The sequence below is a fragment of the Scophthalmus maximus genome, chromosome 12 (assembly GCF_022379125.1).
Source record: "Scophthalmus maximus strain ysfricsl-2021 chromosome 12, ASM2237912v1, whole genome shotgun sequence".
NCBI lineage: Eukaryota > Metazoa > Chordata > Actinopteri > Pleuronectiformes > Scophthalmidae > Scophthalmus > Scophthalmus maximus.
The window spans coordinates 171,785-186,255 of record NC_061526.1 but is presented as its reverse complement, the minus strand read 5'-3'; the positions used below and the strand labels follow the sequence as shown (position 1 = coordinate 186,255).

At 40.7% G+C, this 14,471-nt stretch overlaps 1 protein-coding gene across 22 annotated transcripts in view; it reads left to right on the top strand.

Annotated features, from left to right (window-relative positions):
• LOC118286501 (pleckstrin homology domain-containing family A member 5-like) overlaps positions 1-14,471 on the top strand; it is a 237,987-nt gene that overhangs the window by 142,994 nt on the left and 80,522 nt on the right. For 20 of the 22 annotated variants that reach the window (XR_007031932.1, XR_007031934.1, XR_007031933.1 and 17 more), the window contains exon 5: positions 7,144-7,197. The exons of the other annotated variants lie outside the window; for them this stretch is intronic. Coding sequence is in view for 16 of the 20 variants with exons in the window: in XM_047336460.1 (XP_047192416.1) it covers positions 7,144-7,197 (54 nt within the window). In the remaining 4 variants the exon portion in view is untranslated. The remainder of the gene's footprint in view (positions 1-7,143; positions 7,198-14,471) is intronic. 22 annotated transcript variants of the gene reach the window in all.

Genomic DNA, 14,471 nt, shown 5'->3' with positions numbered 1-14,471 from the left:
GTAACACTGGTGGAGACAGAACACTCAGGAGAACAGGGTTTAGTATAAAAGTCCAATTAATCATACACCAAGGTCCAGTCTAGCTAAGGCAAACAGTCAGGGGGCAAAAACACAAACAAAGGTCATACACAAGAAGCAACAAAAGAAACACTATAGACTATACAGTATAAAGGGGTGTACTAGGCACGAAAAGCAGGGACAGGAAACTACACAGGTAGCAGGTGTGTAGTAGTGAAGTGACCGAAAAACCAGGAAATGTGCTTGATGGGATGTTACATAATCAGCAGGGATAAGGTTAGAATAATGTGCATCCACTGACTGAATGATTACATTCAGCTTTAATTTTTTGGGCTGTTACTGAGTTGGAGTGACTGTAGGAAAGGTCATTTTAAAGCTCTGATTGTACCATAACCGTTCTTTAAACATGTAACAAGCACAAACAGTATTATATTATATACTGTGAGGTAAAACAGAGCATCAGTGTCCGCTGACAGAATGTTCAGCTCTCAGCTGCGTGGCCTCCCACACTGAGAGCATCTCCACTCTGCTTATCACAGTCTGCACACAACTCCCAATCCACCCAATCTGTTTTCAGTTCTGCTGCTGAGCCCGACCTGTCTGTCAGCGTGCTATTGTCAGAGCCTCCTGGAGGCAGTGGCTGAAAAGGAAGCAGAGAGATTGTGGGTGTGTTGTACCTCATCTCATCATCTCATCTCATCTTCAACCGCTTATCCGTGGTCGGGTCGCGGGGGCAGCAGCTTCAGTAGGGGGCCCCAAACTTCCCTTTCCCGGGCCACATTAACCAGGTCTGACTGGGGGATCCCGAGGCGTTCCCAGGCCAGTGTGGAGATAATATCTCTCCACCTAGTCCTGGGTCTACCCCGAGGTCTCTTCCCAGCTGGACGTGCCTGGAACACCTCCCAGGGGAGGCGCCCAGGGGGCATCCTTACCAGATACCCGAACCACCTCAACTGGCTCCTTTCTATGCAAAGGAGCAGCGGCTCTACTCCGAGCTCCTCACGGATGACTGAGCTTCTCACCCTATCTCTAAGGGAGACACCAGCCACCTTTCTAAGGAAACCAATTTCGGCCGCTTGTACTCGCGATCTCGTTTTTTCGGTCACGACCCATCCTTCATGACCATAGGTGAGGGTAGGAACAAAGATTGACCGGTAGATCGAGAGCTTTGCCTTCCAGCTCAGCTCCCTTTTTGTCACAACGGTGCGGCGAGTGTAATACCGCCCCCGCTGCTCCAATTCTACGGCCAATCTCACGCTCCATTGTCCCCTCACTCGCAAACAAGACCCTGAGGTACTTAAACTCCTTTAATTGACGTAAGGGCTCATTCCCTACCCGGAGTAGACAATCCACCGGTTTCCTGCTGAGAACCATGGCCTCAGATTTTGAGGTGCTTGAATATCACAAACAGGATTGGTGACAAAGCGCACCCCTGGCGGAGACCAACCCCCACCGGGAACGAATCCGACTTACTGCCGAGAACCCGGACACAGCTATTGCTTTGAGTATACAGGGATTGGATGGCCCCAAGAAGTGACCCCTCATCCCATACTCCCTAAGCACCTCCCACAGTATCTCCCGGGGGACCCGGTCATACGCCTTCTCCAAATCCACAAAGCACATGTAGACTGGATGGGCATACTCCCAGGCCCCCTCCAGGATCCTTGCAAGGGTAAAGAGCTGGTCCGTTGTTCCACGTCCAGGACGGAATCCACATTGTTCCTCTTCAATCTGAGGTTCGACTATTGGCCGAACCCTCCTTTCCAGCACCTTGGAGTAGACTTTACCCGGGAGGCTGAGAAGTGTGATACCCCTGTAATTGGCACACACTCTCTGGTCCCCCTTTTTGAACAGGGGAACCACCACCCCGGTCTGCCACTCGTTGGACCTAATAATGTTGTACCTGAAATACATAATTGTTTCACTTTGCTGATCCACACTGCAGCATTACACAGACTTGTAAACTTGGTGTTTGTCTCTCTTTATGATTGTCTGTCTGTCTTACATTACATGGATGTAATGACTTAGAGAGAAAGCCACAACAAATCTTGTGTAAGGAACATTATGCTACATAAGGCTCTCACAAAATAAGCTATAAAAATATAAAAATAAATATTATCTTATGCCTGAATTCTGTCCATTCATATCTCATCTCCAAGATAAAAGACATTATTGTTGTTAATGACTAACAAAGTGACAAATGAGAGTTTACTATGTCTACAACTTGTCTGACTGCTGATCTTGCTCATAGTCTTGGACTTTGTTGAAGATATATTCTCAGATTTCAGAAAAGAAAATGATGTGTACGTTGCAACAGAAATGACTCCTAGCTTGTAACTGTGGGAAAAGATTGTTTAACGTCTGTCAGGAGTCTTGTCTCTGTAAGAGAAACAGTTCCATGTTTCCCCTCTGCCTCCAGCTTGGGATTCAGGCTTGACTCTTTGACGCTGCTGTCAAGTTACTGAGCGTGTAGAGATTTTAGAGAATTGCAGTCTAATGTCAGACTTGCTAATACTTCTCAGCCTTCTTGCTTTTGTGATTTTGTTCTTGACTAACCAAGTCTGTTAATACCAACACTGTTTAGTTTAATTACACCTGTTTATCTATCTTTTGTCATCTACAGTCAGTCTCTTTAATCCGTCTTCTTTCCTCTGTCTGTATCTCTACATCTCTGTACAGTCTGTTTTTTACAGAAATGATAAACTCACAAACCCAAACAACATAAATGATTTTAACCGTTTCCTTCCCTAGCTCTCTACTGTCAGGATGACTGACTACTGGATGCTCCCCACCCATCAGCTCTGAAATGGGATCCCTTCTGAGAATGACACACACAGTTCTTGCAAAGAAACAATTTTCTAGATAAACTAGAAAGCATCAAAAAGTCAGGAGGATCAAGCTGAAAAGAAATTTAGGGCCACAACTTCTGAGACAAACAAACTACAGCAATTAGACGCTCAAACTCCAAAGAGTTGTCAGAATGGAATTTCAATCCGTTCTTGTCTCAAGTATTTCAATCCGTTCATGTGCCGAGATACCGACCCGCCATAACACACACACATACAGTTTTACTGCTAACAAGTTCAATCTCCATCACTTTTACACAGTCTTTCTCCTATTCCAGTTAACATTGCTGTCACACTGCTCCTTTACAGATTGCTGAGGTCTGTGCGCGCATGTGTGTGCGTGTTATGTAAATGAGGTGTGCATGGCATGTATTTTTAAACCTTTCAAGCAGAGTGCAGGTGAGAAAGTAACAGGAGGACGAAAGGTGTTTAACTGTGGCAGTGCGACTAATGAGAGTTTCACCTTGTTCTGCACTAACTGCATGAAGATAATGAGTGACAGTGAAATATCTTTAGTTTAAGATTCAGTCTGTGTAACTGGCTTGCATGATGAATGATATCAGACCTGCAGACACGCAAGGCTTGGCATTTTTGTCTGCCATGTACACTACAGACTTTGATGGTGTTCATGGAGTGAAAGGGTCAGTCGCTGGTGAGCATAAATCTGTTAATTAAACCTTGTGTCAGTCTTACATTTTGATGGTGAGCTATTGCAAACACCATATTAACACACTACACCTTAACATTTGACAGATATTTAGGCGTGTTATTTCGGTGTGTTGCAACAAGCACGAGCAACCTAGAATCTGCATAACATGGTGACCAGGTAAAAGAACAACATCATCTACTGATTATAGGTGTTGTTGGTCAGTGACAGCAACGCACTTTACACAGTGAAGGCACTGTGCATTCATCCGCTGAAACACTTGGCACCCCATGATTCATATGAAATGGGATTTGCCTGTGAAACGCCTATATCACATGTTAAGTCTTGTGTCTCCATTGTGAGTCTATGTAGATAGTTGGCGTGCATTCAGAGCTTTGGTCTTTACAGTACGAAGGTATTTGTGAGGCGTTGATGTCAGTTGGTTAGTTGGCACCTCATCTGGTGGAATACGATCCATGAAGTCTGGTTAGAGGAACAGAGAAATGCATTTAAAGGCTGATTTTATAAAATAATATACCAGGTTTGAATGCTTGAAATTATTATATGTTATAGACCAATGCGACATGTTGCTGGATGGCAAAACATTGTGTTGCGTGAGTCTTAAGTTTTTGTTTTTTTCCTGTGCATTTTTTGAAGGAGTTACCTTCATCTTTCCCACGCCTGCAGACTGAATCATTTAAATCAATGAGGCTTGCTTTTTATATTCTATGTTTTCTCATACATTAAAAAGGCTGTTAACTCTTAACTGATATCTCACGAAATACCTGGAATATCAAAGAAAATGGGGGGACTTAGAAAACAGAAAAGTGAATATATGGGAAGACCAGTGAGCAGTTTGTCAGAGTTTGTTTGGAACAATAGATATTTTATTACTTTACCTCTCATTATTTCATCATATCTGGAAGAACTCTCTGGCCTGGAACTGTACATAAAGAGATATATCACACTGAGCAAAGATAAATACTGCACATGCTTTTAGTGATTGCCCAGAAAATTATAACAGTGAGCTGTATTGATGCAAGTCCACCAAATAACTGAGTGGTTGTAGAAAGTGAAAAGGGTTTACATAATTGAAACAAATGACTGCAAGGCTGCAACTGAACATAGATAGCTTTATTACATAAGTAGACTTGTGTTACATCATATCTAAACATTTAACTGTAACAAGATAGTATTACAAAGGAATATTACTGAAAATGCCATTGCCATGTTCCTCTCTAACGTACCCCATTCAAATACCTTTCCCATACTGTTCGTATTTATTTGATTTTATGTATTTTGTTCTGTATTTATATATAATGTCGTTATATGTATATTTAGATTTTTTTTACTGTACTTTTGTACTTTTTATCAGAGAGCATGAGGGAGGAGAACATTATGTTAAATAAGAAAATAACAAACTATCTAAAAAGTAGAAAAAACAACACAAAGGAAAGATCTTGTTATGTTCTGGACGTCTTTGTGCTAGAGCACTCAAGCGTCTTCACTCCTTCTCCCTCTTCCGCTAAACTTTTAAAAGAATATAAAACTGGATGAACACCAGCTCTGAGCTTTCCCTGCAGGCTCAGTATAATCTCAGCTGCTCCGATTTAACATGCACACCACAGAGGTGCAGTTTGGGTTCAGAGTCTCAGAGACAGCTGAATGTGACCTATCATGGAACGCTCATATATATTTATTTACACTTCTCCCTCTCTGAAATAGGCATTTTACTCTTTTTTCAGTTATTAAGAAAAATCTGACATTTAGATCCCATTTTGAAATAGATAAACCTTCAACAGCTGTAAAATCTTAAATATTTCATTATACCATTTTTTCCATAAAATAATTCAATAATTTATGAATTAAGTTTGTACATCTCCACAGGTTTGACCCCCAAGTGCTGAGATTAAACTAAAATTATGTGAGAATGAAAGCAAAGATAGTGGCATTGATGTGGAATTCTGTAGTTTTATCCACTGAGAAACTTTAAAAACACACAAGATAGTGAAGTGCAATCTCCCTTGGGCTTTGCGATGTGGAACATTTTTTTTATGGTCAGACAAACATATAAAAAAATGAATGAAATGCATTTTGACAGATGTTATCAGATTCTTGATTTAATCATATGCAGTCAGAACAACCTAACAGCTTTGGAGTCTGAATGGATAGTCATACTAAAGTGAGTTGGCCTGCACTCTGGAATACATCCACATCCATATGTGCACTCCACTCAATGATTTCCATTAATCCCATGTAGCTTCCATTAAGCCAAGTCAATTTTATATACATAGCAGCAAAGTATTAGCATTGCACAATAAAAGGCATTCATGGGATGTACAAACAATCACAGCAATAGGGAGAGGAGGAATAAAGTTTACTAATAATAAAGTTATTAAAGTATTAAAGTTTTACTGGAAACCAACAGACCAGTACTACCTTGATGGTGTAAATACTACAGGCTGTTCAGGACGACTTTTTCAAGTCGTAATAGTGCCATGCCGAGCCGAACCAATCATGTGGCCGGAATAGAGTTACAGCCACGTCATGTTAGGTTTACACACAGCATAGCGCGGAGAAGCAGCTGGCAGCAGCTCTGTTTATGTTTCGGCTTCTGCAGCCTGCACATCAGTCAGTCAGGAGTGAGAGCGAGATAAAAGAGAAAATGATGACAGGAAATGTTAACTTGAACGTTACTGAAGAAGATGTCACGACACACACGAGGCTCAAAAGATGAGGACATTGTCGTCCGAGGAATATTTAAAGTCCGACAAGAAGTGGAGTAGTAGCGTGCGCTGCAAACTGTGTTGAAAACATTTGTAGCAGTTGCAGCAGTTGTATTTATACACGTGCATTATACAGGAGCAGTTGTATAATGCTCTACAGTACATTTATCATGTTCAACTTCTCACAGAAAATAAATAATACTTAAACCAAAATAAACTTTGCTTTAAATATTATATCTTTACATCTCACAATGTTTAAGTTTGACAGAAATAGTGATTTGACCTATATTGTGATATACATCGATATTGATCAATATGAAAAAAAAATTTCCATATCGCCCAGGCCTAATGAAAGATGGTGATTGGAGTGGGATTTCACACCTCTTTCCTGTGTCTCAGTCTGGCTGAGGCTATTTAATGGTAGTCAGTGCTTCGCAGCTCTTCAGCTATTCAAATGTCACTCACTGAAAAGTTTAAATTAAGAAATTCCTTAAACCAACATCCAGTAAGTTGCTTTTTTCCCCTGGGGGAAGTTTTTCTCCACTTATCTCATAAGGATGTAGCCTATGCTTCTGAAGTTCCTGCTGTTATTAATGATTGTCTAGTTTCCATCTTTTCTGAGTTATTCCGTACTATCTGGTTCAGTTCATACCCCTGATGCTCACCCCATCCTTGCAAGTTTAGAGACTGAGGAGTTTTAAAAGATATGTCAAGCTCCTCTGGCTCAACTCTGGCCATTTCTCTCTGACCATTTATCTCTGTCTTCTAGTCACTTTTCGTCCGTCTCTCTGTTTTTCTTATTCTTAATGATATGATTTCCATCATTATTTATTCATTTCATTTTGAAGTCATTATTTGAGTTCTTATTATTTTGTCATTCTCTATCCCTCCCTTGTTCTGTTTCTAGAGTGAGTTGTGGAAAGCTTGTCCACCCTGACAGGCCTGTAGAGTCTCCCATCAGGTAATGATCCCTCACATTACTGACCTCCGTTTCTTTATCAGCTTCATGCTTACATTACTTGTTTGCAGTGACTAAAACCCAGAACGAGTTGTTGACCTTGAAAAGAGTAAAAAATAGAAGATTAATAAAAACCAGTGTGGAAATAAGAGCAGGTTGCTGGTTGAGTGTTTTTCTGGAGTAAGGATCTAGATAGCGTGACACAGAGTCAAAGTGACAGTAGACATATTTTTTGCCTTAACTCATCATTATGAAGTACATGTTGATTGCACAATTCAATGGCTATAGGGAAATGACACCATCTGTATTTAGACTGGTTCCCTGTTTCAATTCAATTCAATTTTATTTGTATAGCGCCATATCACAACATACATTGTCTCAAGGCACTTTACATAGTGAGGTCAACATTACAATATTACAGGGAAAACCCAACAAATCCCACAATGAGCAAAGCACTTGGCGACGGTGGAGAGAAAAAACTCCCTTTTAACAGGAAGAAATCTCTGACAGAACCGGACTCAGTTGTGGGCGGTCATCTGTCTCGACCGGTTGGGGTGAGGAGAGAAATTGGGAAGAGAGGAGAAGTGGGCAGAAAGAGGGTGGGAGGAGAGACAGTAGGAGAGAAGAGAGAGAGAGGACAGTTGTACAACCGCCCCTTTAATCTCTACCAGACTGATACTTATAATTAAAAAATACAATTATGTTGTTGTTATTATTAGTGATGATATTAATAACAATAATAATAATAATAACAATAATAATGACGGGTTTGGATCCTGCAGCTCTGGGGTCAGAGATACACTAGGAGAGATAGAAAACACAAACAGGGTTAGTAACATGTACTGTAAACATATCTGGGGATAGAGGGGTTGTACAGTTGCTTTAATTTCTACCAGACTGAAACTTATAATTAGTGAAAACTGACACCTATACATACAATTATGTTATTAATAATAATAATAGTAATAATAATAATAATAATGAGTTTGTATCCTGCAGCTCTGGGGTCAGATCTACTAGGAGAGAGAGAAAACAGAGTTAGTGAAATGTAATGTAGATACATGGGGGCAGAGAGAGAGAGAGATAGAGTTTAACTTTAAATGTAGAGAGGGTATCTGCCTCCCTGACACAAACTGGGAGCTGGTTCCAGAGGAGAGGAGCCTGCTGGCTGAAGGCTCTGCCTCCCATTCTACTTTTACAGACTCTGGGAACCACAAGTAGTCCTGCATTTACAGAGCAAAGTGATCTATTGGGATAATATGAAACTATGAGCTCTGTAAGATATGATGGAGCTTGATTATTAAGGGCTTTTTAGGTTAGGAGCAGTAATTTGAATTCTATTCTGAATTTTACAGGAAGAAAATGCAGAGATTCTAACACTGGAAAAATATATATCCCTATAAGCCTCGCTTTCACAATGCATTTCTGTCTGCCACAAAATTTTGTCTATACTGATGGTTTTCCCCAGTATGGTCAAGAGTGGAACAACTGGAGCACTTGTGGAAACTCCACATGTCCAGAAAAAAAAATCTGTCTTCTTACTGAGGGTATGTTAGTAGCTTAAACAGCGAACATGTAAGCTACTCAAAACCAGAGACAGAGAGGAGCCATAGCCAGCGAATTAGCTCTAGGAGGCAGAGCAGCAACTCAAAAACTGAAAATCACTAGCTGAAAAATCATTAGCTCACCTTCTCAAAAGTGCATCAAGTGAGGCTGTCTTTGGGCAAAGTCCTCAAAGTATTCAGTCCATTCAGTGTAATGCAGCCATCAGTAGATTGTCATTGTGCACCACATAACATATGAAATAGTTATTGAAAACTTAGAGCAGGTGTCAGTTTTTGTACTGAACCAAATTAACTTGTCACACACCTATCTCTGAAATGTGCATGACTTGATCTTTTCATGTGACTCTGTAAGACGGCAACATGTCATGCTGTTACTTTAAGTTCAGTACAATTCTATAATTGGTGAAACCCACAGCACAAGCAATGAAAAGTACAATCTTTCCATGTAAGTCCGCAACCAAGTTTCTTCTTTTGTTCAAGAGCTCAACAGCCAAAACATTTGTGCTCCATTTATCTTTAACTCAAAGCTTTATTTCTTTGTGTGAGAACTCTTTTTCCACTTCTTGTTTCTGCTCCTTGCTACAACTAATTATTTCAGACTTTGCGTGAATCACTGATATGCCACTATTCAACACGAATGCTCAAACGATTCTGTATGATTAATGTGTATTCCTCCAGAATACCGAAGATCACATTTTTTTCTGCAGTGTGTAACTGATTTTTTTGTTGTTGTTGCCATCAGAATCAATATAGCTTTTCCTTCAGCAGTGGCTTGTATGTGACCTGCTGCCATGGCTACTAAACTCTTAATACTTCCTAAATGGTTAAGTTCAACTCCAGTATTCTCTCCCAGCAAAAGCTTTGAATTATCTCATAGTGAATTGTGACTCATTGCACGAATGCAGATGAAATACATAAAAAGATGAAATAGAAGACAATTCCAATAGTGAGAAATATACCTTAAAGGATGTTGACGACTGAGGCACGATGAACACACTTCATCCCAGGAACTTACCAGAGTGAATGATATTGGTGGCATTTAGGGTTGCAGACCTGGAGTTCTCTTTTATCTGAAAAATTTCCCAATGCAATGTCATGTTCAATAAAATGGCCTTATTTACCTCACCTGCAAACAAATAGGTGTTCATTAGAGACAGGCCTTTGTTTTTAGTTCCCCAGTTTTAGTATACTGCAAGTATACAAGTATATTTTATTAGATCATAATCAAAAGCCTCTAGGTTTGTTACTCTGCTGAGGTTTTGCTGTTGATACCAATGTAATGCTGTTTGCTGACAAACTCATCACATCTTCTTGTTGTCGTGATAAATTTAGTATAATATCCAAGGAATAATTCCATGAGCACAAGAGTCAAGTCATTGTTACGGTTTAGTCAAAAATAGTTCAGGACCAACTGAGGTATAGACAGGCTGAAATAGTTCTATACGATTTATTAACAAAAGGGTTTTTGGCAAAAATATAATAATAAGTCAAATACAAAAGAACTGAAAGTGTGGAAGCAGGCTGGCTCTAGGAAAAATACACCGTCTGTATGGTAGTGGAGCACACAGTGGGAATAAGTACGAAAAGGAAAAAAGAGTCACTGAGAAAAAACAACTAAGAACCGACAATGGCATCTACCCAAAACACTAGAGATCAAAGTTCACTGGTGCACTACCAAACGAGACGGAATTATCTGGGGTAGGAGTGGAGTCATGACCAGGGTGTAACAAACCAGTTTAGACCCAAACGCGAGACACACGTAGCTCAGTCGGTAATCAACTTTATTGTGGAGAACACAAGCAAGGCTCAGAGTCAGGGGCAGAAGGTAGACGTCTTTTCCGGGATCGTGGCGAGATGGGAAGGTCGGGGACAGCAGGCAGAGGTCTTTACCGGGATTCAGGCAAAACGGGGAAACCAGGGACAAAGGCAGGATCGTAACCAGGCCTGAGACGATACGGGGAAGTCGGGGGCAGAACCAGAGCCGAAACCGGGAGATCCGTCCGTGGGTTAATGCTGGAAAGTCTGACATGGAGTACAAAGAACAATCTGGCGGTGAGTAACTGAGTGAGAGGAGGTTAAATACAAACCTGATTGGTGATGAGCTGCAGCTGCGGGGCCAGGTGAGGTGATGAGGTGGGTGTAGCTGATTGCTCGTGCGGGACAGAGGGGAGGTGACGTGGGAACCTTCTGGGCATGACGGTGGCTGACTGTGACACAGGGCTGTGTCCGAAATCACCCACTCTTTCGCTACCCCCTACTCACTATATAGGGAATTTGTGGTAGTGGGCTATATAGTGCACTCACCAGCTACGATTTTGAAAACTACTACGATGTTTTTGTCGTAGGATTATGATGTAACTACAATGACGCCGGCCGGCGGACAATCCTATTCAATTTAAAATATAGGACACCACTACAAAATGGCGAAGGCACTATATAGTGCACTATATAGTAGTTAGGGGGTGATTTCGGACACAGTCCAGGAATTTATGAAGAGCTATAGGTGATTGACGCCAGGTGTGTCTCATGAGCTCCAGCCGTGGAGCAGAGAGAGGACCAGCCCTGCCTCCTGCTGCACACACACTGTGAAAGGAGAACAAAAAAGGGAGGGGGGAGAACAGGAGAAACACAGAGAAACCAAAAACCCAAACACTATACAACCCAGAAACATAACAGTCATAATCTTTCTGTTTTTAACACAAACACAAACTTTTTTCATCTTCCAACTAATTTTACTTTGCCATTTTCTTTTGCTGTTAAGCTACTGTCACTGAAACTCAACATTTTCAATACACATGTTTCTCATCTTAAAGTGCTCAACCCCTCTCTTTCCTGGACTTTATTTTAGAACATATGAAGGAAATGTTTCATTTTGATTGATGGAAACTTTGCAATGAATGAAGAAACAAGTTAAATAGACAACAAATAAACATTATTCTGAATTAACCCTGTGAGCCAATATAGAAATATTTTCCTCTCTTAGTGAATGACCCTTCATTGTTTATGTTGGCCACACATATTGGCCATTATTTGTGACACAATTGGCAATGAAAATAGAACACTGGAAATAGCAGAAGATGTAATGGAGAGATGTTATTCTCCAAGTAAAATTTGAGAAAATCTCCATCTCATGCTGTAAAAGAATGAAGGACAGGGAATAGCATGTTTTGAAGGAGAGAAACAAGACTTTGCTTAGTGTGCCCAAGAAACAGGACAAGTGGAACACTTGAGTTAAAGCCTTAGTGGTTGTACGCATACTACCGTTAAAGTTGACATCCATGATATATTACTAATACACTTAATACACCTTTAAATTTGGCAGAAATGTTCACTTTTACCCAGTATTGGAGGGGCAAAGTCACTGTGACCTCACCACACATGTTCAAGTTGTTCCTGAAAAATTGCTTTCACAACGTTTTGAACGCTTACAGTGAACTTGATGGTTCACTTTTGAACACCAAAATCCAATCAGTTCATCGTTGAGTCCAGTTGAAAGCTACCTTATTACTTTCCTTATTAATTAGAAGCAATTCTGTGAGATCACATTCACAAGAGTGGAATAGACAGACATTCTGAGAACATTGTGCATTAGGCTCCGGCTGTCGACGGTGTGGAGACATAGAATAAGCACTGGTCATGACAGACCACCAGCTGATGTTCTCACAATGACTAAAACCACAAGAAAGACAGCAAAGAGAACAACAAAATGGATGTTTGAAATAGAGCTGAGTACTCATGGGAAAAGTTCCATTTTATTTCATTCCAGAGCTCTCTACTTAGATCCTGCTCAAATGGCTAAGTAAGTGCATCACCAGCTCTCACATTAACCAGTTTCATCAGCAAGTCACTGATGTAAGAATAAAAAGGAGGAGCTGAGGGGAAAGGGTTTATGGAGGAAAGGTTAACAAGAGCTAAGATAACCATGCGACTGAGAGATGAAAAGGCAGACAAGATGAGACAGCGGGAAGGATTGAAAAGGCATGAGAGGGAAAAACAGATTGGCTATGTGATATGAGGACATTTTGTGTGTGTGTGTGCGTGTGCGTGTGCGTGTGTGTGTGTGTGTGTGTGTGTGTGTGTGTGTGCGTGCGTGCATGCGTGTGACAGCCTTCCAAAGATGTATTGGTTTTGTTGTCCTCCTCTCACTCACAGTTAATTGGCCGGATATCCAGTGTCTCTGACAGAGCCACAAAGCGGGAGCAATTTCACTACATCCACTTCTTAAACAATTTCTCCCTGTTCTAAAGACTAAATTACATTACATTTTGTTACATTCATTTACCTGACGCTTTTGTCTGAATTGACTTACAAAAAGTGGATTCAACCATGATATTACTTAAAAAGTGCAAGAATCAAGAGAGTACTTAGACATTTATCAAACAGGCAAACAACTACTCATTTTAGAATTTTTTATTAATTCATTAATTCATTAATTCAAGGACTAAGGTGCAGTCTGAGGAATTGAGGAACCAGGACAGAAACAGACACAATTTAGATGAGCGGTGGCAACCCATCCCTCGCAGCCAGGGAGTAGCAAGCCGTTTTGCAGGAGCAGAGCGGAGTAGACGGGTTGGGGTGTAAGGGGGAGGAAAATCTCAGTCTTGTCCAGATTGAGCTTCAGGTGGTGCATCGTCATCAACTGAGAAATGTCACCCAGACATGCAGAGTTTCAAAGCACTCCAGAGGGTCATCAAAACCGTACACAGAATCACCGGCTGCCCTCTCACCTCACTCCAGGACATTGCAAACATTTCACATGAGAAACATCATATTTGGTGTATGTCATATCAAGACCTATGGGATCAAAAGTTATCAAAAGCTTGAGTTTAATCACAGCCCCTTGCTGTGACGACATGGAGAAGAAATGGTGATTTTCGAGCCTTCGCCACGAAACAGGAAGTTGCTCCTGATCAAAGGTACATGGGCGTGGCCTCCTTGCAAAGTTTGATGTAGCTCCATGATATGGGACATACATGCATGTTTGACAAACATGCTCCAGTCCATGTGGTCATATCTTTACCAATTCCGTCCTGCCCTCATTTTGGGAAGTTTGATTATGATATGGGACATTCCTCTGACTTGAATGTCAAACGTGCACATGTGTGCGAGGGGCCTGATCAAAGCTGCTTGCAGCTTTAAACTTCTATTGGGATATTTTAGTTTTCACTGCCTAAACATACATGAAAAGCCCCCAAAATTTGCACAAAACGACAATTCATATCCTAGCTGGGGGCCCGAGCGCCAACAAGCAAGAGGCTGGCGAAAGCCCTCCTGTTATTATTATTATTATTATTATTATAGTTATTATTATTATTATTATTATTATTATTATTATTATTATTATTATTATCATCATTGTTTTATTATTTTATTATTATTTTTATTTTACTATATAGAATTTAGTAGACACTTCAGAGCTGGCTACTAAATGGCAACAGGAAATTATATATTTTATTCTTGAATGCCTCCTTGTGGGATTACCAGATCCACCTCATATGTGGCCAGGAAGTTGTCGTTGACAACCAATTGACCAATTGATGAGTCCATACACCTCACAAAACTTGGCACATATGTCAGAAGTGGAGTCTGATGTGGGTCTCGGGATTTGGTAGGGCATGTAATGGAAACTGAAGAGCAACAAGTGACTAACTCCCTCTTCACATTCTCTGATAGTGATGTTTCCCCTTTGCCTTTGTATTAATTTATTAAATG